We start from the raw sequence: 26688 nt of genomic DNA, 5'->3' as shown, positions 1-26688 counted from the left end.
CCCACGGAGGAGACGAGCCCGTATACTGCCTGGTTCGATAGCGTTGGTTAGCCGAACGTTAGCTTTGGAAAGGAACTAGAGGACCTACGGAGGACACGAGCCCGCATACAGCGCGGTTCGATAGGTCACGGTACAGCTTCGGTTGGCCGAACAAATTGTCATCGTCTACGGAGTTTGAATATTTTTTTAACGTATTGGAATCGGTTCCCGTTTAATTGTTATTATTTTTCCCGGTTCATTGTTATTTTTTTGTGCAATATTTATTTTAATTCTGTAAAGCCGCTGTTATCCGTATTCCGCATTTATTTAAGGCATTGTCTTTTAAAATTCTAATTGCCCCTAATTGTCAGGCGAAACTAATATTCGGCAATAAATTTAGGTACCTATCACCCGTTGAAACAGCCATTATCGTCCATAATCTCCATCTCATTAATCCATTTCTTTCCTTCTACAGCTAAATTTATACGCCATTATCTTTCGCTCGTACACCAGTTCACGCCAGTGCGGAAAGTGGACTGTCAGAAAAACAATTTGTTTTGGTTACATAATTTTTTTAAATTCCAAGTGTAAATTTTTTTAGTGACTCGGAATTGCTTATCAAATTATACGTGTTGTGCACAAGTATTTGTTTTACTGCACTATACAGTAAATGGGAAGTAACCCATGGTTACCTGAGGAGGGTGGGAGCCCTCTTATGTCGGACTAAATACTTCATATAATCAAGATTGTACTTCACTTCAGGTAAGTTCGTTTAATCTTATCATTATATTTGTATTTAGTCCGAGATAATTACTAGAAGATGTTTAGAGGCACCATCACATCATCAGAACATCAACAGAACAGAACATCAGATAATATGTTAAATTAAGTAATATTCACCCCAGAGTTAGAGATGTAAGAAAATTATTTATAAAAATCTTAGTTACAAAATCTTTGTAAACCTATCATAGGTGAATTAAACATTAAAAGAAGCGAGAAGACCTTCTTGGATTTAGTCTTTCAAACCATGTTCTTAAAAATTAATAATTTTGATAGTACTACAATTTTATTTTCTAATATTATTAAAGGTACTTCTGTTAGTACAATAATACTAAACTGTTAATAAGTACTCTCTGAAACAGCAAACTATTTGGTCACTGAGGGGCAAACACAAATATCTGAAGATTATCTTGTCTGATAGCTGGGTCATCCCATAGTATTTGGGACACACCTGTAACTATTTACTCCTTTATGATAAATTACTATTACATGTTAGGATTATTCCCACAAATTTACAACAAGGAATTATATGTCTACTGTAATAAGGATATATAGAATACCTATAATACCTTTTCTTTCAGTACCTAACTAATTTGAGACACTTGTAAATAATCTGTACTAACTTTAAAGTGAATATGATCTCTTTTTAAAAGTAAGGACCAAATAAACAAATAATAATAGTCTCTCTTCACTTTATCCTTTTGCCATAACTAAGTAAACTAAACTGGATACCTACAATTTAACTTCAGAAAACTATGATTATAACATGATTTGTAAATTATAACATGTAGGTAAATGTTTAAACTTGAGATTTTTTGGTGACATTCAACATATAATACTTGTATAATATAATATTAATAACATTACAGTCTTTATTACAGTTTGGTCTCTAAGATTTTCACATTACTACATATGGTCGTATGAAAACAGTATTATAACTTGGTTTCAAGTGCTTGAACGAGCACATACTAATAAATATATTAGGTGTTATTTGCAAAAAGCCTCAAGCTGACTTCCTAAATTCTACCACTATGTGGTTACTTATTTGATTCACCTAAGTTGTAAACTTTAATGTAGATAGGAAAATCCTTAGACCGTTAAGTAGGTAATTAAGGTGTAAAGTGGCATTAACATAATTTCCTGCAAATTAAGCACTTATACAAATGTACTCACAAACCACCTATATTGGCGCAAAGTAATCCCTATATTACTATAATCTACGCTAAGAATGGTAACATATTTAATACTACATTGTTGATGCATCTCTGTCAATATGCACTTCACAAAAAGGGAAACATTACACATTAAAAACACTGGATTGAATGTAATAAAATAATATACCTAAGTATTATTACTATTAACAATTTATCTTCTTTAGGTGCCCAATAGGATTGTGTACTTAATTTGGAGACACACCCATGTCCATGGCTTTATCTGTAAATTTTAATTAATATTGGGACCATTGAATATGTAGCTATTTACGTATATTATATAAATAAAATAAATAAAAAAGCCTTTTATTTCCAAATTACAATTATTTTACATTAGAAGTTTTAGCGTATTGGTTAGTAAGTTTCTTATAGTTAGTGTTAGGTTTATGTATTCTATTTACTATCTATTTATTTAATTTGGACCCCTCTTTGGGTGTAGGCCTCCTCCAAATTTCTCCATTTCTGCCTGTCTTCCGCTTTGTTTAGCCAGTCTTTCCCTGCAGTTTCTTTTATGTCGTCCAGCCATCGTTTATATGGCTTTCCTACTTTCCTCTTGCCAATAGGGCCTTTCCATTTCGTTGCCAATATTGTCCATTTATGGTCTTTGTACCGTGCGATGTGTCCTGCCCACCGCCATTTTAATTTGAGGGCTTGAGTTAGCGCGTCTTGTAACTTTGTTTTTTCTCTTATAGATGTACTCTTTATTTTTTGTATCTTTTTTATGTTGAGCATACTCCTCTCCATGGCTCTTTGGGTGGTTCTTATTATATACTCCAAGTAATGTTATGTTGTAATTAGCATTTTTTACTATTAATTTAAGCTGTCAAATGGCTGTGAAGCAATTTTAACCAGTACCTATTGGGGCTATTGGTATATCAAAAATAAAGAGTATAATACCTATCATCGGTATATGATACACAACATCATGTTTTCATTCTAATCCCCAACATATTTTGGGTTACCTAATGATATATACATAGTTTGTCAAAGTAATCTTTACTTCTTATCTTGTGTAAGATGCAAGTACAATTAATTTGCTTCCATCATAGATCACTAATTACTACTTTACTTGACTTTCAAAATTGTCCTAAGTTCCTCTTCGTCCTATTATAGGGATAGGATTTGTTAGATATTCACTTTATAATGAAATTATACACATGCAAAATTTATTAGCAAAACCTCTAAATGTAAAAAATGCGGCTGCCCAAACAATAATGTAGGTGAACGTAGGTACATTGTACACGTTTTGTCTTGTACACGCCGTTTGCCAGACTGTAAAAAGTTAGTATTCATTGCAAAATAAAAAATGCCAACTATATGATTATATTGTGATACTTGTGTCATGTGTGGATTTATAAAGATAACAACAAAAAAGTTTGAAAACATGTTTCACCATTTATATAGCTAACAAAAAAACCTATTACTATGAATTGAGGTGAGATGATCTCTCCCAAACGTACCAAAGCCAAAATAAAAGTATCAATATTTCTGCCAACTATTGAACTGTTGGTATAGTTTAAACAACAATTTATTTAACTATTAATTAATTATTCTGTAAATACTGTTTCATATCTGTGATAAGGAAGTCCTTGCGACCATTTTGATCATTTGTTAAAAGGGCCCAAGTCACGATCCTTCTTCTTAATTTTACTGATATAAATATTGTATTTTGATCAAAAACAATGTAATTTCACCAACCTAAAAGAAACCTGAATACATCCGTACTACTACCTACCTACCTAACCTACCTACCTACCTAATTTATCTAAATACATAATACTTACCTAATCCTGATATGAACTACCTACATTGTCATTAAACTCCTATAGGCCTGAGTTTAATTTAGTAGGTAAATAAACACATTAAGGGATTTAACATACCCCAAGAACTAAGCAATGTTCTTAATACATAGGTAATGAATACTAATATTACCAATTCACACAAATACTTACTGTTCTCAGTCCAATCGTTGACTGGTAGATAAGTAATACATTAAGGCTTTACTATTTGTGCACCTATTTACAATGAAAGCCGAATATAATTATGTAAATCATTAACATCATTATGTCTTCAAAAACCATTTGAAGTTATTCATTATATGTTTAGCATAAATTCACATCCTTGCTAAGATTCCATCTTGTTTTTTAACCGACTTCTTCATAGAAGGAGGAGGTTCTGTATTCGGTTGTGGCTATTTTTTTTTTATGTATGTTCACCGATTACTCCGAGACCCGTAGTCCGATTTGAGTAATTCTTTTTTTGTTCGAAAGGAGCTATTTCCAAGTTGGTCCCGTATTAATCTGGTTCTGATCTGATGATGGGATCCCTGAGGAATTGAGGGCACTCCTCAATTTTTAAAGGCACATGTATGGTGATTTGGGTGTTTTCATAAGCAACTTGAGCATTTTCTCTCGAAAACGACCAATTTGATGAAGTGGACCTAATGATGATGATTGTTTTGATGATAGTGATGATGATTTTTTTAATGTAGGATGTTCAGCGATTACTCCGAGACCCGTGGTCCAACTTGAACAATTCTTTTTTTGTTTGAAAGGAACTACCTCCAAGGTGGTCCCACATTAATCTGGTGCTGTTCTGATCATGGGATCATTTGGGTGTTTTCTTAAGCAAATCGAGCATTTTCTCTCGCACACCACCAATTTGATGAAGTGGAGCTGATGATGATGATTGTTTTGATGATAATGATTTCAGCGATTACTCCGGCACCCATGATCCGATTTGAGTAATTCTTTTTCTGTTTGAAAGAAGTTACCTCCAAGGTGTTTTCGTAACATTTTTGGTTTTGATCTGATGATGGAATCCGTGAGGAATTGAGGGAACTCCTCAATTTTTATAGGCACGTTTATGGTGGTTTCATCAAGCGGTGAGGGCTACGGGAGATCGAGACCGATGGAAACAAATCACAGGAGCTGCAAAACCAAGTGGTCACGATCCTCAGTAATGAGGGACCGACAAAGAAGAAGATGGCGATTTCGGTGTTTTCTAAAGTAACTCAAGCATTTCCTCCCAAAAACCACCAATTTGATGTAGTGCAACTGTAGCCTAACCACGAGTTTGACACTACATATTCGCTACGATTCGTACGAGCGAGATGCATAAACAGTAAATTACGCACACGATAGCGAATATATCAATGTCAAACTCGTGGTAAGGCCACGATGATGATGAAGACTACGGACGAAATGCGGAACTTCCCTCGTATGTGTTTTATGATTTTTGATGTAGGTAGTGTTGGAAACAACCAAAGAGACTGAGAGGTGAGGGGTAGGTGTGAGAGGTGAAGGTAGCGGGTATTAGTGTTTGGGGGGTTTGAGGTTGGGGGTTGAGGGGAGGTGAGTTGATGGGTCGGGGACTGAGGGGTTGGGAGTTAAGGGATTGGGGGTAGGGTTAGAAGTTAAGGGGTCTGGGGTTAGGGGTCGGGGAATGGCTGTTGAAGGGTTGGTGGTTTAAGGTCGAGGGGTTCAGTGATCAGGGGTTGATGTGCTGTGAGGTTGAGTGATCGGGGGGTTTGAGGGATTGGGTCAGTGGCGGGGCGGAGAATGGATTTAGTGACGGGAATGATTTTCCAGACAGACTCGAGGAAAATTCTGATTATTTAATAAAGTTTACGAATTTAAACATGATTATGTTTTTCATTCATGCGTCACGCTCTTAACAATGTCTTAAAACTAAAAAAGGAAAAATAATTTTTTTTATAAAAAAAAGATAAACCGACTTCAAAAAGGATGAAATAAAATATTATCCTTTTTAGGGTTCCGTGTTTAAGTATATGCGTTACCAACTGATATGTTTGAAGTCGGTGCCAAGCCAAGTAGTAACAATACCAGTCAAAAATAATCAGCTTTATGTAAGTATATAAATCCCATTACAACTCTACAAATATAATAAACGTGAAAGTAATTCTGTCTGCCTCTTTGTTACCTTTTCATAGCTAAACAACTGGACCGCTTTAGCTGAAATTTGGCATGAAGGTTCCTTGAATTGTTTTATGTTATGAAATGTAGTCCTCTGGATAAGCGACAGAAAATAACTCAGTCCCAATCCACACTCTTGCGTTCTATGGACTGTTCAAGAATTAGTAAGAAATGCTCTTAACAAATACGACGACAAATAAACGCATTAGATTTACAATAATGTGCCGACAAACATGGTACGAACTGCGCCAAGAAGGTTCAACCGTGTGTTCTGTTCTGAGGTGTGTTCTTTATTGTCGTCGTGTAACGCTGCGTTTTACATAGGCGAACACTCGCGAACGCGAAGCGAAGCGACGCGGCGCGGCGCGGCGCGGCCGACCCAAGGCGTTCGCGTTCGCAAAGAGATCGCCCACGTAGGACACTTCTATAGGTATTAATGGATTAATTAAGGCGCCGTGCCGCGCCGCTTAGCGTTCGCGTGTTGTTCGCCTACGTAGTACGCTGCGTTACGTACATACTTATATAGCCGCAGCCTTATCGAATTGCACCATTCAAAATTTGGCTTGGCACCGACTTTAAACATATCAGTTGGTAACGCATATACTTCAACACGGAACCCTAAAAAGGATAATATTTTATTTCATCCTTTTTGAAGTCGGTTTATCTTTTTTTTATAAAAGTTTTTATTAATATTGATGATAACATCATTTTAATATGAATGACTCATGCTTGTTTACAAATAGTAAACATGGAAGATAAAAATGTAACAACAGCTTTCTAATGAATTTTTCTGAAGGGAATTAGATACCCCAAAAAAAAACTAAAAAGCATACCTTGTTCTTAAATAACAAGTTTATTTACTTTGCATAGTAGGTATGCATCTTGGCCATTTAATTTTGGTGAAAGGGACTTTAAGAACCGCTGTACTGTCAGAAAAATAAAGACCGTGATTACCTTTTGTATTATTTGTGAGCTCCCGATATTTCGACGCAGTTACATGCATCATGTTCACGGGTGACTGAAGATATCGGGTGGGTGTCAAAGTTGTGTGGACAGCGCTCTGTCTACCCTCATTCTTGCGCGTCGGCTGCGTTCACTTTCAACGTTACCAACGGTCGCATTCACACTTGTTGGTCCGGTCGCGTTCACACTCGTGATCTGTCCAAATACACTACACTCACGGTGTCACTACGCGTGTTTGATTCGGATATCACTGGTTTTTTACACAAACAAATCACAGGATTCCACACATTTGACAGTTTAAACCCATCTTCACGATTGAAATTTTTGTATTTGTGAATTTCAACGGCTTCTCTTACCAATCTTGGTATATAGTGGCGTTCTGTCGAAATGACATTGGGACTATGCAACTCGATCCAGTGATTTGTACCCGACTCAAGGAGATGCTGAGCAATAGCTGACTAGCGAACGTCATTGTTCTTGACCGCAGCAATGTGTTCTTTAATTCTGCAGGCAATAGTGCGTTTGGTCTGCCCAATGTACGAACTACCACAGCTGCATTCAACTTTGTATACACCAGGTTTTTCCAGGGGAAAATTGTCTTTAGGCGACCGCAGAAATTGTGCAATTTTCCTGTGCGGGGTGAAGATAGTTTTTACAGAGTAGTTATTTAGTATTTTTTATATCTTGTCTGTCACACCCTTGACGTACGGCATAAACGCTGGCTATCTCTCAACGCGATGAGTGAGGCGCGTGGTTTTTGTGTCCCGCTTGTCAATGTTAACTCCGTAGCCATTCATCCTCAGGACACTCTGAACATGGTTCAGCTCCTGGTTTAGATGTAGCGAGTCACACAGAGCGTGTGCTCGATTAGTCAGTGATGCATTTGGATGGAACAAATGGAACAAATGAAACATTTGAATGGAACACTTTGAGCACCTAGCCCTTTCTGCGCCCCCAGTTCCCGTTAAAATTTGGAAGAGGTACGTGGATGATGTGTTCTGCATAATTAAGGGTGGTAAACAGGAAGCTGAACTGATGCTAGGACACCTTAATAGCCTGCACCGATCCATGTCGTTTACATTGGAAATGGAACAAGAAAGGAGTATTGCGTTTCTGGATGTGAGACTGAATGTTACAGGTTGTGGCATGCTGGGACACTCAGTCTATAGGAAACCGACTCACACGGACCGCTATTTACACGCGAGCTCGCACCATCATCCCAGACAGTTAAACTCGGTTGTGGCATCACTGACTAATCGAGCACACGCTCTGTGTGACTTGCTACATCTAAACCAGGAGCTGAGCCATGTTCAGAGTGTCCTGAGGATGAATGGCTACAGAGTTAACCTTGACAAGCGGGACACAAAAACCACGCGCCTCACTCATCGCGTTGAGAGACAGCCAGCGTTTATGCCGTACGTCAAGGGTGTGACAGACAAGATATCAAAAATACTAAATAACTACTCTGTAAAAACTATCTTCACCCCGCACAGGAAAATTGCACAATTTCTGCGGTCGCCTAAAGACAATTTTCCCCTGGAAAAACCTGGTGTATACAAAGTTGAGTGCAGCTGTGGTAATTCGTACATTGGGCAGACCAAACGCACTATTGCCTGCAGAATTAAAGAACACATTGCTGCAGTCAAGAACAATGACGTTCGCAAGTCAGCTATTGCTCAGCATCTCCTTGAGTCGGGTACAAATCACTGGATCAAGTTGCATAGTCCCAAGGTAATTTCGACAGAACGCCACTATATACCAAGATTGGTAAGAGAAGCCGTTGAAATTCACAAATACAAAAATTTCAATCCTGAAGATGGGTTTAAACTGTCAAATGTGTGGAATCCTGTGATTTGTTTGTGTAAAAAACCAGTGATATCCGAATCAAACACGAGTAGTGACACCGTGAGTGTAGTGTGTTTGGACAGACCAACGAGTGTGAACGCGACCGGACCAACAAGTGTGAATGCGACCGTTGGTAACGTTGAAAGTGAACGCAGCCGACGCGCAAGAATGAGGGTAGACAGAGCGCTGTCTACACAACTTTGACACCCACCCGCTATCTTCAGTCACCCGTGAACATGATGCATGTAACTGCGTCGAAATATCGGGAGCTCACAAATAATACAAAAGGTAATCACGGTCTATATCCCGGTCAATATAAGTCTAATATAAAAACTGCCTACTACAAGTATACCCTTTAGTATATTTTCTTTATTTCTATTTTTGCTATGAAATATTTGCTAATAAAGCCCCCACTATGGGAATAGGTACTTGAATGAATATATTGTACCGCTGAAATAAAAGTATTCAGTATACTTGCACAAGTATAACTTGCAATATGTGTGTTAGAAGCACACTTAAGTAATTGTCACAATCTTACTTTATAAAGATTATTAAATTTGGGTCTAGAAACCACTGAAGTCATCAATTTATCTGAGTAAATTTTTATCCCTTGAAATAAATATTGTAAAAATTTTGTACAGGGTTCTTTAAAAAGTTAGTTCACTTCTGAATAACAGCCCACATCAAATACTTATGACAGTATGATTAAAAATATAGCATTTTTAACTATTTGCAATAATAATGCTTCATTATTATTCATGTAATTTTAAGACTCCAAAGAGTGCATCAATGAGCTTATAGACATCCAGAAGACTGCAGTAAATTATGATTAGCCTGTGAAAATAATTGTCAACAGCCACGATGGCTGGTACTCAAATGTGGGACACTCCCATTTGATTGTGACAGGTTCTTAACTCTGGCTTACATACGGCAGCTCTGTTTGGACCTCTAAATTTAAGTCAAGTCTATATTTCTCTACCAAAATAGGTTGAATCATAATGAAGTCCATCTCCATCCAACGGAAGGATACCCCATCGTCACACAATGGAGTGAATGACTTTCAACAGATGCTGATAACCAACCCCACGGGTTGGTCATAGGTATAACACGGATAAAATCATCAAATTAAAGTCTCTGTCCCACGGACAGATAGCACATCGTCACACGATGGAGCGAATGCTTTGCAACAAATACCCACCCCACGGGAAGGTATAAGTATAACACAGATTTAGATAAATTCATTTAGTAAAAAACACTTTTCGCCGCGCGAATATCCTCAAGTTGAGGTTAGGTGTGTAAATGTGATAATTAGCCTCATGCATGAAGTTTATATTTGAACGAAATATGTTTTATTCGGATGTTTGTTACCGTTATATCATGTTACAAATGCATTTCCGTTTTTAAATTACCATTTAATTACTTAAAATTATAAATAAAAAGTACAAAAATTTGCCCGCGAAAAGCTAGTGAGCGAAACGCTCGAAACGCCACGTGACGTCACGCGTTCGACAGATTAGTGTCATTAGTAGCAAACGTCAGTTGGGCCGCCCAACGTGTGACGTCATCACGCTCTGTCGAATTCGCGCCAAAAATTATGAGCGTTTCAACCGCTCAAAAATTTCAACATTTTAAATATTTTTTAATAAAATAATGTTAAGGTTTACAAAAGTATTTTTATCATTTCCGGTGTTCCAACGATATAAATTATGAATTCAAAAATAAAAATAAATTCATGCATGGAGCTAATTATAATATTCTGCCCTCAAACTTCCCCACGGGAAGAATGAGATTTTAATTTGACAGGCCTTTAGCAGGTTACCCCACGGGAACCATGTATTATTACTTTAAAAACCGTGAAATCAGAATTGTGATCAAGGTTACTTACAGTTATTTCACTATTTGCATATTTCCACTTAATTTACACTCTGTAACACTTTCTTTACACATTATTTCTAGTTCTGACATAATTATATTGATAATAATGGAAAAAACTAGCAAAAAACTATAAATTTTTATAATTTGAAACAATAACGATACATACGCGAAAAGGAAAAGTGACAGACAGATGACGGCAATGTTGCCAGTTGTTTTTTTCTTTTTAGTTGCTCTGAAAATCGCGTAGGACAACGAAAAGGCGAGCTTCTTCTAGTAATTATCTCGGACTAAATACAAATATAATTCACAGATTTTGCGGGAAAAAACGCACGGTAGAAATCCGCAGTGCGCGCGTAGCCTTACTATATCAAAATCGATTTGGTAAAAAAGCAATTGGAATATCAGCCGAGTTGACGTTTCATTCGAAATGAAATGTCAATGAGGGCTAACGCGTATGAATTCGCCGCTAGGGGCGCAAAGTTCGAAATGTCACTTGTCACTTCAGTGACCGACAGCTGTTCTTTAGTCTTTTGGACCACCATCAACAGAGGCGCCAACTGGTGAGCAAAGAAACGATCCCTCATTGCATACAATTTTGACAAACCTCGCATGTTAGTTGGTATTTGGTGTAGAACGACATGGCAATCGGCCCCCGACTAGTTTGTCTCTGAATTTAAAAAATACTACGGATGCGTGCGTTAAAAAAGTTTTCATTTACCGCCATTTGACGTACAGTTTATCTTTTAATAGGGAATATTACGCGAAACTGCGCCACTACCACAATCTGAGGGTCTATCGCGAAACAAGAAAAACGAAATTTCGTTATCTAACATCTTTGTCACTCTTGCATATTCGAGCGATGAAGAGGCAGATAGCGAAATTTCGGGTTCGCGTTTCTGGTAGGTACTCTGTAAACAAACCGCCTTGATGCATCAATGTCATATTTTATTATCCCTGAAAACTTGTCAAAATCCTGTTAAAGGTACAGTATGTATAAGTTACTCTATGGTTTACTAAAAAGGCTAGTCCTGCACTCTGGCGGCAGAACATTGCAGTAATATCCCCTATTAGTTTGTAATATAAAATTATTTTGTTATGTTGTTTTTAAACTAACTGTAGCAAAAGTTTCGTGTAAAATGAGCGATAAAGACATTTCGGATACGCCACATATCCGCGAGTTCCGCCAGAGAGCAACGATGCCCCAATGTCCGCTGTAATATGAGGATTATGAGGTTAGTGCATATATCATAGAGGGTTAATTAGAGGGATTATAATATGTGTGTAGATAAAATAGTGTATGTAGCTGTACATAATTAATTAGGCATTAAATCACTCGTGTCTGGAGCACACGAGCGAGACACGAGTGATTTAGTCACTTGGTTCGTTTCTTAAACCCACGCCCGTGTTTGAATGCCTTTCATTATGTAGCGGTCTCATAAACTACCTACTATTGGTGACAAACCAACTTACGTGATGGTGTGTAACGGAAGAATTTTGAAAATAAAGATGTTACGTTGTGACACCCGGGTTGCTTCATGCCACCATTCGGGTAAAAATCCGCATGTCCTGAAAATGTTGTACATTGTTATTCAGCGAATTGATCCTGATAACCGGGCTTCTATAGAAAAGATAATATGCGCTCGACCTGCAGGTTCCGGCAGCCCAAATCCGATCTTTTTCAAAAGTCTCCCATTTGTATGGATGACATCGACAAAACCAGCATCTGATTTATCTAACCGCTCGGACTTGTCAGATGTTCGGAAGCATGGTTGGGCCGGGTCCAAACCTGTAAATAAAACATTAGCAGGAACTTAATAAGTCTAAGACAGGTATTTTCTGCATATCCACCTACGACACCTACCAGTTATCCTAGCGACACCGTTAAAATGCTTCGAAACAAACGCGCAAATATGAGCGCCCAAACTGTGCCCCACTAAGTAGAAATCCTTCACCTGCGCTCCCGTTTCCTCTATTAGCTTCTTCAAGAACCTGAGACAAATATATGACTATTATTATATATAACTTTAACTATAACTTTAAACAAATATGGGTGATTCTTATATTAAAGTTTTTTTTGTGTTACCTTTAAGCTGTAGCAGATATTATATTATTTAAGAAAATAAGTCAACTATATATCAATTACTTAGTTTTATGTCTACCTAAATGTATTGTCCTAGTATTGTCCTAAGAGTATTAAAAACACATTTAAAAAAATTACAAGTTCGAAATGTCACGGAACGTGTAGTGTGACGTACCCGGATTTTGGGTTTTTAAAGTTTTTTTAGAACAAGGTTTTTTGTTGTTGTCAGATTTGCAAATGGCTGAAGGGAGAAGTTTTGTCGAAAATTATTTCTTTGTGTTCATTTGAAAAAATGGTCAACCTTAACGCGTCACCGCCGTGTTTGGGTTTTAAAAGTAAGTACCCGTTTCACGTTATGATTTGTAACATAAGATTTAACCTCATACATTGCAGATTAAGCGAATTATTTAACATTTGCAAAGTCAAGTAATCATGGGAGTAAAATTATTATACAAATCAAAATAGTGGAGTTGGCCGCCAAAATACCGAAATGTCACGACTAGGGACACTGTCACAACCGTGTTTATGTACTCATTTTATTTACCTTCAGAATCACCCATATGACACCTTATATGTAGTCGTGTCGTCGTCATATACGTGTATATGTAGTCGGCTAACAAAAATAAAGAGCTATTGTATTGTTTTGTCATAGCACTACTCATCAAAGCATATAGGCAATTAAAAATACAAGGTTCTAAGGCAAACATGTCCATGACCAAGAGTTCCACTCTGATCATTATCAGCAGTTTCCATTTCATCAAATGTCACTTTTTAAAATGTAAATGCTGGATTTGTTGATAAAAAAACAAAAATCACTATATGTATGCCTTTCACATTTGAGAAGTTGAGGAGGAGGAGGAAAATAAAGAGCTATTGTATTGTTTTGTCATAGCACTACTCATCAAAGCATATAGGCAATTAAAAATACAAGGTTCTAAGCAAAACATGTCCATGACCAAGAGTTCCACTCTGATCATTATCAGCAGTTTCCATTTCATCAAATGTCACTCTTTAAAATGTAAATGCTGGATTTGTTGATAAAAAAACAAAAATCACTATATGTATGCCTTTCACATTTGAGGAGTTCCCTCGGTTCCTCGTGGGTCTCATCATCAGAACTCGAGCTTGACAAAATATATGTCTTAAAAACTTAAGTTGCTTAACAAACATAACGAAGAGGACAAATCGTCAAACGTGAACTATGCGTCATTGAAGAGTTCCGTTCTGATCATCATCAGCAGTTCCACTTCATCAAATGTCACTTTTTAAAATGAAAGTGCTGGATTTGTTTATAAAAATACAAAAATCACTACATGTATGCCTTTCACATTTGAGGAGTTCCCTCGATTCCTCATGGATCGCATCATCAGAACTCGAGCTTGACAAAAATGTTTCTTGAAAACCTAACTTGCTTAACAAACATAACGAAGAGGACAAATCGCCAAACGTGAACTATGCGTCATTGAAGAGTTCCGTTCTGATCATCATCAGCAGTTCCACTTCATCAAATGTCACTTTTTTAAATGTAAGTGCTTGATTTGTTGATGAAAATACTAAAATCACTATGCCTTTAACATTTGAGGAGTTCCCTCGATTCCTCATGGATCCCATCATCAGAACTGATTTTAGACAAAAACGGGACCAATCTGTATGTATATACTTACAATCAAAAAAAGAATTTTCAAAATCGGTCCAGAAATGACGGAGTTATGGAGTAACAAACATTAATAAAAAAAAAAAAAAAAAAAAAAAAAAAAAAAACCGAATTGAGAACCTCCTCCTTTGAAATCTTGAAGTCGGTTAAAAAATGAATTTCATCGAAAATCGACACCCCTAATGGTATTTTTAACGACCATGTCTACAAATATTCTAACATTTTCTATTTTTATTTGTTTTTGGAAACCTAAGTAGTCCTGCTTACTAACACAGCCCTTAAAAATACCAGAATACATGTAGTTTTTACACAAAAAATAATCATAATTAATTTCGCCCTTAATTTTTTTAAAGATTTTTGCTTTCAGTCCACTTTAACTCATCATGGTGTAAAAACATTTTTTAAATGGTTGTTTGAAAAGCTCACTATGCCCGTGCAGTGCGAGAATACTTAAACCAAGAGTAACCGGGGCGTTGGATCGGGCACCCCGTTCGCCAGACCTGAAACCCCTGGACTTCTTCTACTGGGGCTGTCTTAAAAACAGAGTCTACTCAAAACCCATAGCAACATTGGACGAGGTTGGCCAAAAAATCACACAAGCTGCGGATCATATCAAATATCAATGGTAGAACAAGATATCCAAGACAGATAAATCGATCAATTCTAAGGCGATGGTCATGCCTGTATTAATGCCGGTGGCAGGCAATTCGAACATTTACTGTAATATTAATACTATAATAAACGAATTTAAAAAAATGAAAAATGATTTGTACCATTTTGTTTTATTTAAGTATTCAACATTTTTAACAACAAAAATCCTTTTATGGGTACATAGTAAAAGTGTTTACTGCCAATATTAAATAATGTCGATTCTTGTTACTAATTCACAAATTTATTTACATACAAGATAATACAGTGGTACTACGTAAACGAAATTAATAACTAGCTTAAATCTATATCTAATTCTTGTTTAAATTTTTATTTTTATTTTGTGGCTAGTTTTCCCAGAGTATTATACTATTTTGGAATCTTGGTTAGTTGCATCAACTTTTGAAAACACTTGCCATATTAGTGTCAATACTTATTTTTACACCATGATGATTTAAAGTGCACTAAAAGAAAAAATCTTTAAAAAATTTAAGGGCGAAATTAATTTTGATTATTTTTTCTGTAAAAACTACATGTATTCTGATATTTTTAAGGGCTTTGTTAGATAGCAGGACTACTTAGGTTTCCAAAATCAAAAACAAAAACAGAAATATTTGAATATTTGTAGACATATTTTTCTTTTTTTTTCTTGACTGCTCATAAGCAGATCCATCCCCTGGTGCCGGCTTATCGTTGAGTTTTGGGACACGTTGTATAAACATATACTTTCTCGGTTAATAATAATGCCGGAATAAACAGTGACAGATATACCCACGCTACGACATCGGAGCCAACTCGACGAGTGTTCGCCACCGCTCGCCAGTACTTCCAAGTATTGCCGCCTCCACTCCAGTCCACCGCAATGACGTTCACATCATCCTACACAACATAATTTTTAAGAAAAAAAAACCGACTTCAAATGCCGCTGAAGGCATTCTTAGATTCCAGACAATGAAATGAAAAAGACAGCATCTTTTGCCTAATTATGTAGAAAAGGAGGTAAACCGACCCACTTTTCGAGTAGCATTTTGTTTTTGTAGGGGTCGCAGTTCTAACCTAACCTAACCTACTTTTCTGGTAGCATTTCGTTTTTGTAAGGGTCGCAGTTCTAACCTAACCTACTTTTCTGGTAGCATTTCGTTTCTGTAAGGGTCACAGCTTTAACCTAACCTAACCTACTTTTCTGATAGCAGTTCTGTTCTGTGAGAATCGCAGTTCAAAAGCTACCCACCCACCTAACCCATTTTTCTAGTAGCATTTCCGTGTCCGGGTCTGGGTCCGGATCCGAGTCCGGGTCCGTGTCCGGCTGTCCGGGTCCAGGTTTGGGTCAGAGTTCGGTCCGGGTCCGGGTCCGAGTTGGGGTCCATGTTCAGACCCGGGTCCGGGTCCGAGTCCGGGTCCAAGTTTGGGTTTGGGTCCATAAGGAAGAGAACAAATCGCCAAACGTGAACTATGTGTCATTGAAGAGTTCCATTCTGATCATCATCAGCAGTTCCACTTCATCAAATGTCACTTTTTTAAATGTAAATGCTGGATTTGTTGATGAAAATACAAAAATCAATACTATATGTATGCCTTTCACATTTGAGGAGTTCCCTCGATTCCTCATGGATCCCATCATCAGAACTCGAGCTTGACAAAAATGTTTCTTGAAAACCTAACTTGATTAACAAACGTAACGAAGAGGACAAATCGCCAAACGTGAACTATGCGTCATTGAAGAGTTCCGTTCTGATCATCATCAGCAGTTCCACTTCATCAAATGTCATTTTTTTAAATGTAAGTACTTGATTTGTTGATGAAAATGCTAAAATCACTATATGTATGCCTCTCATGGATCCCATCATCAGAACTGCTTTTTGACAAAAACGGGACCAATCTGTATGTATATACTTACAATCAAAAAAATAATTTTCAAATTCGGTCCGGAAATGACGGAGTTATGGAGTAACAAACATTTAAAAAAAAAACAACCGAATTGAGAACCCTCCTCCTTTGAAATCTTGAAGTCGGTTAAAAAGTGCACATATTAATATGGTATCTTTAGTAGGTATTATTGTTTCTAAGTGCAATTTTTTTTATCATGCCTTGACTCACCAAGAACCCGCTTTCCGTGAGATTGCATGAATATTGAATAAGGAAGAAAATAAAAGACACATGATGCTTTACTGCATCCTGTCTTACCAAATAATTATGTTTATGATATTTTGTTAGTAAAGTTTCTTATTTTATTCAAATAAATGTCTACACTTTGGGGAAAAAGCGTCGGTAGGTAGGGTAGGTTCGTAGGTAGCTTCAGATGCCCGAAGGGCAAACAGCCCAGAAATAGGAGCTCCGCGAAGCGGGGCTCTGTCTAGTTAAGTTGTGAAGGAAATGCTTTTTGAAAATAAATAGGGCGGTGGGACCATGGTTAGCTATTTTGAGCACTAGACATATCGACTTTCAAAGTATTGTCATTAGGTATTTTGTACAAAGGAATATTGATTTTCGAAAATCAGATCGTTCGATTAAAAGTGTATTAGGACATGTATCTTTAGGAATTTCGTACTTAGGATATTTGATTTTAGAAATTATGCTAAGTAACATATAAATATTATAATAATGACATATACCTATAATAGTCAGAATACTTTTTTTCCAATATTAACTAAGTTGGCTACTGACAAGTGGTTCCAGTAAGAATTAAACTTAGAAATATGAATAAAAAATTCTAAAATGACACGTTTGTATGTGTTTTTGAAGTGTTTTAACACGAGTAACTTTTTACAATATTTAACAACTACTCTCATTAGAATGGGCAACTTATTCGACCTGGCCATTTGGCACGAACAGCTCCACAAACTTATTACTTGGCGACCTCGCTAAACCACGACCGTCTAAAAAAGCTCTGTCAAGCTACTCTATATTTCACGGTTTATTTTAGAGCAGTTTATTTTAATCATAATTAGGTATGAATTAATTAGGAATAACAAACAAAATAAAACCATTAAAACTATGAAACTATGAACATTTTGTAGGGGATTTTCATAGGGGGGTGGTGGGGTGAACGGCACCACTTTTCAGCCTGGCAACATCAGGTTTCTTGAAGCCTGGGAGACCTACTACAAGGATATAAAGTCAAACTGCGGTCTAACAATTAAGCATACGACACTCTTCTAGAGATCCTGGTCTGTTGACAAATAAAGTGCAGCTATGTTTTGTATAAAATCAAGAAACCATGGTATAGAACATTCGCGATATACATATGTATTTGGGGCATTTTCTATGAAAAGGTACTTTATTGTCGATGGCGCTTACGCCGAACAGCGTCTCGCGGCAGTGTATTTAAATCGGAGCATCTTTTATAATGGCCTAAGCGCCATCGACAATAAGCTCCCTTTTTATAGAAAATACCACATTTATTGTATACTCGTATTTATGTCACAAAATGAACTGAATGATAATTAATAAATACCCATTTTAAAAAGGCTTGAGCCATATCGTTAACCCAGGAAGCATTGCTATGACTCATGAAGCCGTGAACGATGATGACGGTTCTGCGACTCGGCTTGAAGTCCACCCACTCCAGCCCGAACTGCTCTCCCAGCAACACCTTAACACCGCCAATCATCACACATTGTCATACATAGTTAGGTATATCATTTTAAAAGTAATAAAACATATGTGAAGCTCCTTACGACGAGACGGGTGTCTGTAGACTAAGCACAAGAGCGCCGCGACAGTATCTCGAACGCGAGATAGACTACTGCCCGTCCCTTTCTAAATAATGCAGTTAAAAGAGTTGGGTGATCCATTTTGCGCGCAAGTCACTGTCGCGGCGTTTTCATGCTAGGCCTGCTGATTCGATTTTCTATCAAGCGAACTTTATAGAACCATCAAGCAATGTCACTAGTTGTGGTACCGAACCCGTGACACCTAAATGTTTGCGCGAAAAAGTATATTTCGCTCAAACAACATCTAATCGGCCTGGCCCTCATGCCTTATGGTACCTGTGCTCGAAATGGCTGTTTGCGGGAGTAAAAGAAGAAATGTGTTTTAACAGCATCAGAAGAGTCTGGCCGCATGTTGAAAAGCCACGGCAACTGCTTCGTGAGAGAGCCGAGACCGAAGCAGTCCACGGTATCCGGGACAGCGTGCGGCGTATCATCCTCCTATAAACGACCATACACAGGTATTACGATTAAAGTCATGCTTGTCGACTAACTATGTCTTTGCTGGGTTTGTTGCTATCCAAATGAAGCGTATGTATAATATATGACATACCTAGTGCAGTTGAAAATAAAAATGAAAAATTGTTTATTTCGTTTAAGAATTACTTATACAGGTAAGTGTTGGTGCCTCTTTTTAAGTAAGAAAATACCTGTGTTAAGAGGCACCGCTCTTCCTTAAAATTGGTAATAAACGGTTTTAAAATATAAATATAAATTTAAAGAAATAAAAATGAACACAATATCAGAGAATAACAAAAGTAATTACTTATAGCTTAATTTAACCTAATGAGAAGATGGACATGCAAGTCCATATGAGTGTGCGTGTGTGTGTGTGTGTGTGTGTGTGTGTGTGTGTGTGTGTGTGTGTGTGTAATGTGTGTGTGTGTGTGTGTGTGTGTGTGTGTGTGTGTGTGTGTGTGTGTGTGTGTGTGTGTGTGTGTGTGTGTGTGTGTGTGTGTGTGTGTGTGTGTGTGTGTGTGTGTGTGTGTGTGAGAGAGAGAGTGTAATGTGTGTGTGTGTATGTGTTTAGGTTCCTAAAACCATTTTGAATTAAGTTTTCTGTATCATAATAACTCTTACGTCTGTTATAATTTTTTTACATTCATATAATGGTAAGTGATATATATTTAAGTGCTTATGTATGACATTGTATAATTTGCCGGATTTATAGACAAATTGTCTACTAGCGTATGTGGTATTTATTGAAGTGGTTGGAATTATGTTACCGTTTCTCCTTGGATTTCGTGTGGTAGGTGTATATGGTTTAGATTTGTGTATTTTTAAGGTTGCAAATAATATGTCGAGTTTTCTTACAGTTAGTACATCAGAAAGCTTAAATAGGTCTACAGTTGGAAATCTTAATGGTTTAAAATGCATAACTTGACTCATGAGCAGCTCTATTTGCAAGTGCCATGTTAGGCGTTGGTCGACTAATATCCCTAAATACTTAACGCTTTCAACTTTATTTATAACAGAGCATGCACAGTTTTGTATATTGGTTTTACATGTATGAATTTTTATGTTATAAATGGAGCCAGGTTGTAAACTATTGTAGTTTGTGAAGCAAATGTAGTTTGTTTTTGTTGCGTTTAATGTAAGGAGACGAGAGTGGAGCCAGCAAGCAACTTCTGATAAACCTAGTTCTGCAGAGTGTTTCACGTCTTCCCAAGTGTCTCCAGTGAAGACAATGGCAGTATCATCGGCATAGGTAAAATTGTGTCCTCTATTTATGTGCATATTACAAAGCTGGTTTATATATATTAAAAATAGGGTTGTCAGGAGATATAATATGAATAATTAAAAAAAACATTGCGAAGTTATAAGAGCTATTACAGATACGAGTATCTATCGCTATTGAACTAGGAGGATACAACCAAACTGAGCCGCCACGTCTGTAATTTGCTGTACAAAAAAGTCTGCCAATTTTTGCGGGGGAGGGGAACGTCAAATGTATACGTAACGTCAAAATAGCCATGTCAGATAAACCTCAGAATAATGACAAAAGCATAGAAGTCGGGCAAAAATAAAAGCTTGGTAAAAGGTATCGTATTCACAACACGCTATTACTTTTTGTCTATGAGTAAGTGAGACAACAATCCGCAAGTTCTTTCGTTTTTTTCAGTATTGTCATAAGTTGAACTGAGGAAAATGTCAAATGGTTCTATGTGGTTCTATAATATAATCCAGCCAAATAAAATATATGTTCGTTATTTCACAGGTAGGTGTCAACTGTAACAACTTGACATAGTCGTATTATTTTAGTTGAAATATTTCGGGAATTTCAGCGGTCATCTTGGTTTATTTTAATTATATTGTTGCTATTCCTGAAAGATTGTTGGAAAACGTGCTGAGTTTTTATTTGTAATGGTTTGAAGTTCCCTTTGTGATAATGTCTTGTGTGATCGAGGGCTGTAAATCGCATACAGGAAGAAAAGAAAACACGCACGAACCGATAACCTTTAATCGGTGAGTTTTGTTCAATTTTGAAGAAATTAATTGGCTTATTATTTTTGCGGCGACAGAAAAATTAAAGAGCAGCAAACTATTTGCAACTAAAATAATAACTTGTCAGCGATTAAATATTTTGGCAATCATTTATATTAAATTAGCTTTTAAACTAAGGATATTTTAAAATTCAAATAATGGCAGCTACTTTAAGATAGCAGAAATAATAATCAAGATTACTGAAATCATAGGCGAGGTACTATAAATATACGTATATAGACGTTAATATTGTAGTTTTCCTTCTTAAATATTATTGTACGTTCTGTAAGTTTGTCTATCTATCTAATTCGAATTTTCCACTCATTTACTCTAAGGTTAGCTGGAAGAAATCCCTTATAGGGATAAGCTCGCCTTTGTACCTAAATTTATATGAATTTCATGTTATCAATTTTTGTTTTGTACAATAAAGTGATTTACTACTACTACTACTACTACTATAAATAATGACTTGGCGACTAATATTAGCAGAAGGATAACAAACTTTATATTAGTGGCAACTACAGGTCTCCATCTAAAAAAGCATTTTGGGCTTTGATTTGCTGGCAGCTTAAATATTAAAATGGGTGCTATATAAAAATAATGGGGAGTTATTTTTTTAGTTTTCGAAACCATAATGTAATGAAAACGGCGACAAGCGCGTTCGTTTGAAGTGGAGTGCGGGTCGCGTATTTACAAAAACAAAAGCTAAACTATTTCAATTTTAATTACCGATTCCTAGCCACGGTTGGCAAATTTTTTGTAACTGTCTACAAAATGGGAATCTAAAATTACACTAAATCAGTAGGTAGGTTAGGTTCGTTAGGTAGCTTTAAATGCCCGAAGGGCAAACCGCCCAGAAAGCTGCCCACTAAATAAAACTATAGACCAAAATTATTATTTATACATACAATTTTCAGCTTTGATTAAAGCTCTTAAAGTGTCGCACAAAGTATTTTTTTTATGACCTTGATTTATTTTATATGCAATCTCCATTGAACAATTAGAGTAGGCCATTTTCAACTTTTTATCCGCTGTCATGTTTCCGCTTAATTAGTTAATTCAGTCGCCAATACAATAACTCGATGCTAGTTTATATTGAAACAAATCCGAAAATTGATTACTTAGCTGCTACTTTTTACTTTATACTAGTCTCCGCAATTAGTCGCCAACTTATTATTTTTGCTACCTCCTTTAATTTTTTATAAATCCCTAAATCAGATTAATTTGTCGCCGCGTTAAATACATGCCAAATTAATTTATAGGACCTGACCCTAAACATTGAAATCGATATGTTGTTTATATAATTATTACTTGCATTCAAGTCGATATAGATTGTTGCATATATTTTCGAACTTTTCTGCTAAGTATGAAAGGTTATATTTTTGGCATAGTGATGTATCGACCTCAGATCAATAACCTATCGACATTTACAGCTTTCTTATAGTTTGGCCCAGGACTGTCTCATTTTAATTGATGAGTACAGTCAAGGGCATAAATATATATACATTCCCAAAGTCTCAAAAATATGTGTACGCTCAGATAATAAAATCATGTTCACATATTTTTGAGCCATTTGTCTGGATCGATATTTTTGCCTTCGACTGTACCTATAGTTTTCATTGTTCTTACTTACTGACAGATTGTGTTTGCCAGACTATAGTATAATACTAAAAACCGGTCAAGTGCGGGTCGGACGCGCGCACCAAGGGTTCCGTACTTTTTAGTATTTTTTGTTATAGCGGCAACAGAAATACATCATCTGTGAAAATTTCAATTGTCTAGCTATCACGGTTCATGAGATACAGCCTGGTGACAGACAGACGGACGGACAGCGAAGTATTAGTAATATGGTCCCGTTTTTATCCTTTGGGTACGGAACCCTAATAAAAAAGACATTAATGATCATTGATGAATGTTCCTTTTATTAATATTGTTGGTTTACCTATCTCACAAAACTCAACTTTTTATTTTATATTTCCAAAGGACGAGGAATAGGGGATATTACTGCAATGTTCTGCCACCAGAGTGCAGCACTAGCTTTTTTAGTGCACCGTAGAGTAACTTATTCATACTGTACCTTTAACAGGTTTTTGATAAGTTTTCAGGGGACCTTCCGGAAAACTCGAATCCGAAATTTCGTTATCTAGCTGCCTCTTTATCGCTCGAATACGCAAGAGTGACAGAGATGTTAGATAACGAAAGTTCGATTTTCTTGTTTTGCGATAGACCCTCAGATTGTGATAGTGACGCCACCTACGCCGAGTTTCGCGTAATATTCCCTATTATTAAATAAAAAAGTTATATATTACACGAGCGTTTTTTCATTTCCTATTTGGTACATGACTAGAAACTGTACTTAGTCTTTTAGCATTAGATAAAACGGTAAACCATTTCCACGTGTCTTTTTATTGACAAGTTTTTTTATAAATATAGCAATATTTTACTTATGAAAGCAAAAGTATGTAAATGATCGTATATTATATTTGTTGTGACTTATTTTCAAAGTGTTTTTCGATAAAACGACACGTTAAGATCGCTCACCTTCTTTCTAATGATAAAAAAACGAGAGGTATAGTTAGACGGTTCTGAGTGGTAGACTGCAAATGAGATAAAAGCTATATTAGGTACATGCATTAATCCTCATATCAGGCGGCTCTCCGATTCCAAGGATTGCATAATTTTTATACTTTTTAATGATTTTCAGAATATGAAAAATTATAAAAAGTATAAAAGTTATGCAATCCTTGTATTCAACGAGCCGCCTGCTACAGATTTCTTGAAATTGCCGCGTTTTTTCAGCTTCAACTTTCATTAGCCAGACTATTATCAATTTGCCAATTTCGTGATTATTCTTTTACACGGCACATAAACTTATGCATAATTTATCGATATAAAAAGTCGACACAGTTACATCCCTAGCAAATTATCAAACTTATGACACCGTACGTAAATGAGAAATAACAAGCATATATGCATCTCTTTTCGGCACATTATCTAATTCGTAAGGAAGTAAAGTACGGGTATACATATTTGCGAAGCATTTTTGCCCGACTTCTATGCTTTAGTCATTTTTCTGAGAGATAAACGTCAGTCCATACATTGTGTATAACCATTGGCCGACTATTTTCGACAGAGGGGAAAGCCTGTTAATGGCTACTACGTTTGGTTATATCAAAGTTATATCCTACTAGCTATTGAACCCTGCAACGACTTACGTCGATAGAGCCGTAGATTCGATCTGGTTCCGCGTCCGCGTGCGGGGTGGGGGTGGTCGTTGCTGATGTGTTACGATTACGAAGATTCAGTAGTTCGCGGAGATCGTCAGGATTTATATGATTTTCCACTGAAATTAAAAGTAACGATATACTTTGTCATAAATAATTGTACAAATTCTGTGCAGTCAACCGACTCAATCCTGGGCCACTTGCGAGTAGAACCTAATATAATGACTTATTTTAACCCTTAAATGCATAGTGATGGATGCAACCTACACAAGAAAAAACATATAATTTTATGCATTAAATAAATAAAATAAATAAATATTATAGGGACATTCTTACACAAATTGGCTAAGTCCCACGGTAAGCTCAAGAAGGCTTGTGTTGTGGGTACTCAGACAACGATATACATAATAATACTTATACAAATACTTAAATACATAGAAAACATCCATGACTCAGGAACAAATATCTGCGTTCACCACACAAATAAATGCCCTTACCGGGATTCAAACCCAGGACCATCGGCTTCACAGGCAGGGTCACTACCCTCTAGGCCAGACCGGTCGTCAAAATCAATAATAAGTTAAAATCGATTTCGTCCTGTATAATTATTATGATCGTAAATTAATTATTCAAATTTGCGCAGTATTTTAGTTTAAAAAAATTACATTTGTTTTAAGACGAAAAATAGCGGAAAATTTGGAAAAGTTGATGATTTATGTAATTTAGGCGGTTTTTTTCGGGGTTTGCAATTATTTTATATTTAAAATCTTTATTATAGAAAAACAGTGTAAATTTGTAATGGTGGTAACATTTTTCATATAATATTTTACCAATAATTGTATATGTATTCGAACGAGCGAGCGAAGCGAAGTGAAGTTCTTACATTCAACTTGGAACACACGGCCGGCTAGGGGCACGTCCCGGCATTTCGATGTTTGTAAGCTGAACTATCAGATGATAGTTTGATGGACAATAACTTAAGTAAATTTTGAGCAGGCTCGATCAAGGCGTTATGGAGCTAGAAGAGTGTAGAAGGCCAAAAAGCTATTTGTGAGGTTTGTTTTACACCATATTTCACTACAAGCTAGTACATCGGGCTTTTCAGTGTCCAGTAAGATTAACTAGACTTATATTGACCGGGATATAGACCGTGTTTACCTTTTGTATTATTTGTGAGCTCCCGATATTCAATCAACTCAATATAAGTCTAGTGAAACTAACCGTGAATCATTCAAAACTCTAACAGTAAGATTAAGTTTGTGAAAAAAGGGTTGAAAGTTTGCACCCGGAACGATTTTTTTTGTAAATAGCGAACTTGAAATGTCGTAAAAAGATACAATAATAGAAAACAAGAAAGTGATTTCAGCGTCTTTAGTCATTTATTCCCTAAGGGAGTTAAAATGGCTTTCATTGAAAGTTTGTATTAAAGGATGATCCCCTAAAATGAGTGAAAAAAGGGTTGAAAGTTTGCATCGGGAGCGAAAATCTTTTTTAAACACTTGTAATTCTTCTAAGGGTTGAGAGGGATTATATGTGGTATTTTCTATAAAAAAGGACCTTATTGTCGATGGCGCTTACGCCATTATAAACGATGCTCCGATATAAATATAATGCCGCGCGACGCTATGCGGCATAAGCGCCATCGACAATAAGGTCCCTTTTCATAGAAAATGTCCCATATCGAGAACAATTTTTAGTGTTCCGTACAAAACTTTGTTCACGGAACACTTATGGGATCACTTCGGTCTTGCAAATCGGTTATTTTCAGTTAGGGGCTTGAAACTTCGTAGGTTGTGACAGACAAATCTCATGCGTTGTATAATAATTAACAAATGATTAATCGTCCCTACTGCCATCTTTTGTTGCATAATGTTCTATTCTCATGTAGAATATAACCACTAGGTCACGGGCAACAGCTAGTATATGTATATAAGATCATATATATTGTTTGAACTTACATTCATCCGTAGTAACCCAAAATCTCTGAGCATTTCCATTGCTACACAATAACATTGCACATGTCAATACAATACACACAACTTTTCGCATGTTTGAAAAATGCCTTCAATCAAGAAACAAGTTATATACCCATATAACCATTCCGGTCGCAGAATCATCAAAGTAGTAACTAAATGTCAGATGTGTCGAAACGGTGTCGTAACCGTTACTACACTTTGCGACTGTGTTCAGTTTTGGTAACTTAGTGTGGTCGCCGTGTGCACACAATGTGACCAGAATTGTTTCAGTAACTAAGTGTCGTCGCCGTGTGTACACTTTTCGGTAACAAGGTGTCGACACAT

The 26688-nt window shown here is 36.6% G+C and overlaps 1 protein-coding gene across 2 annotated transcripts in view; it reads right to left on the bottom strand.

Moving 5' to 3' along the window:
- Positions 1-26432, bottom strand: part of LOC134754864 (pancreatic triacylglycerol lipase-like) — a 36159-nt gene extending 9727 nt beyond the window's left edge. Inside the window, exons 1-8 of one of the 2 annotated variants that reach the window (XM_063691311.1) lie at positions 26347-26432; positions 24380-24507; positions 18960-19121; positions 18425-18562; positions 15746-15849; positions 12450-12577; positions 12234-12374; positions 12059-12154 (exon numbers count right to left, since the gene is read on the bottom strand). In XM_063691311.1, the coding sequence (XP_063547381.1) occupies positions 12059-12154; positions 12234-12374; positions 12450-12577; positions 15746-15849; positions 18425-18562; positions 18960-19121; positions 24380-24507; positions 26347-26401 (952 nt within the window). In that variant the 5' untranslated portion in view covers positions 26402-26432. The remainder of the gene's footprint in view (positions 1-12058; positions 12155-12233; positions 12375-12449; positions 12578-15745; positions 15850-18424; positions 18563-18959; positions 19122-24379; positions 24508-26346) is intronic. The other variant, XM_063691313.1, reaches the window with a different exon arrangement.
- Positions 26433-26688: the final 256 nt, after the last annotated feature.

The sequence above is a fragment of the Cydia strobilella genome, chromosome Z, assembly GCF_947568885.1.
Source record: "Cydia strobilella chromosome Z, ilCydStro3.1, whole genome shotgun sequence".
Lineage (NCBI taxonomy): Eukaryota > Metazoa > Arthropoda > Insecta > Lepidoptera > Tortricidae > Cydia > Cydia strobilella.
Note: the sequence above shows the minus strand (reverse complement) of the source record. Positions and strands in the feature narration are given on the sequence as shown.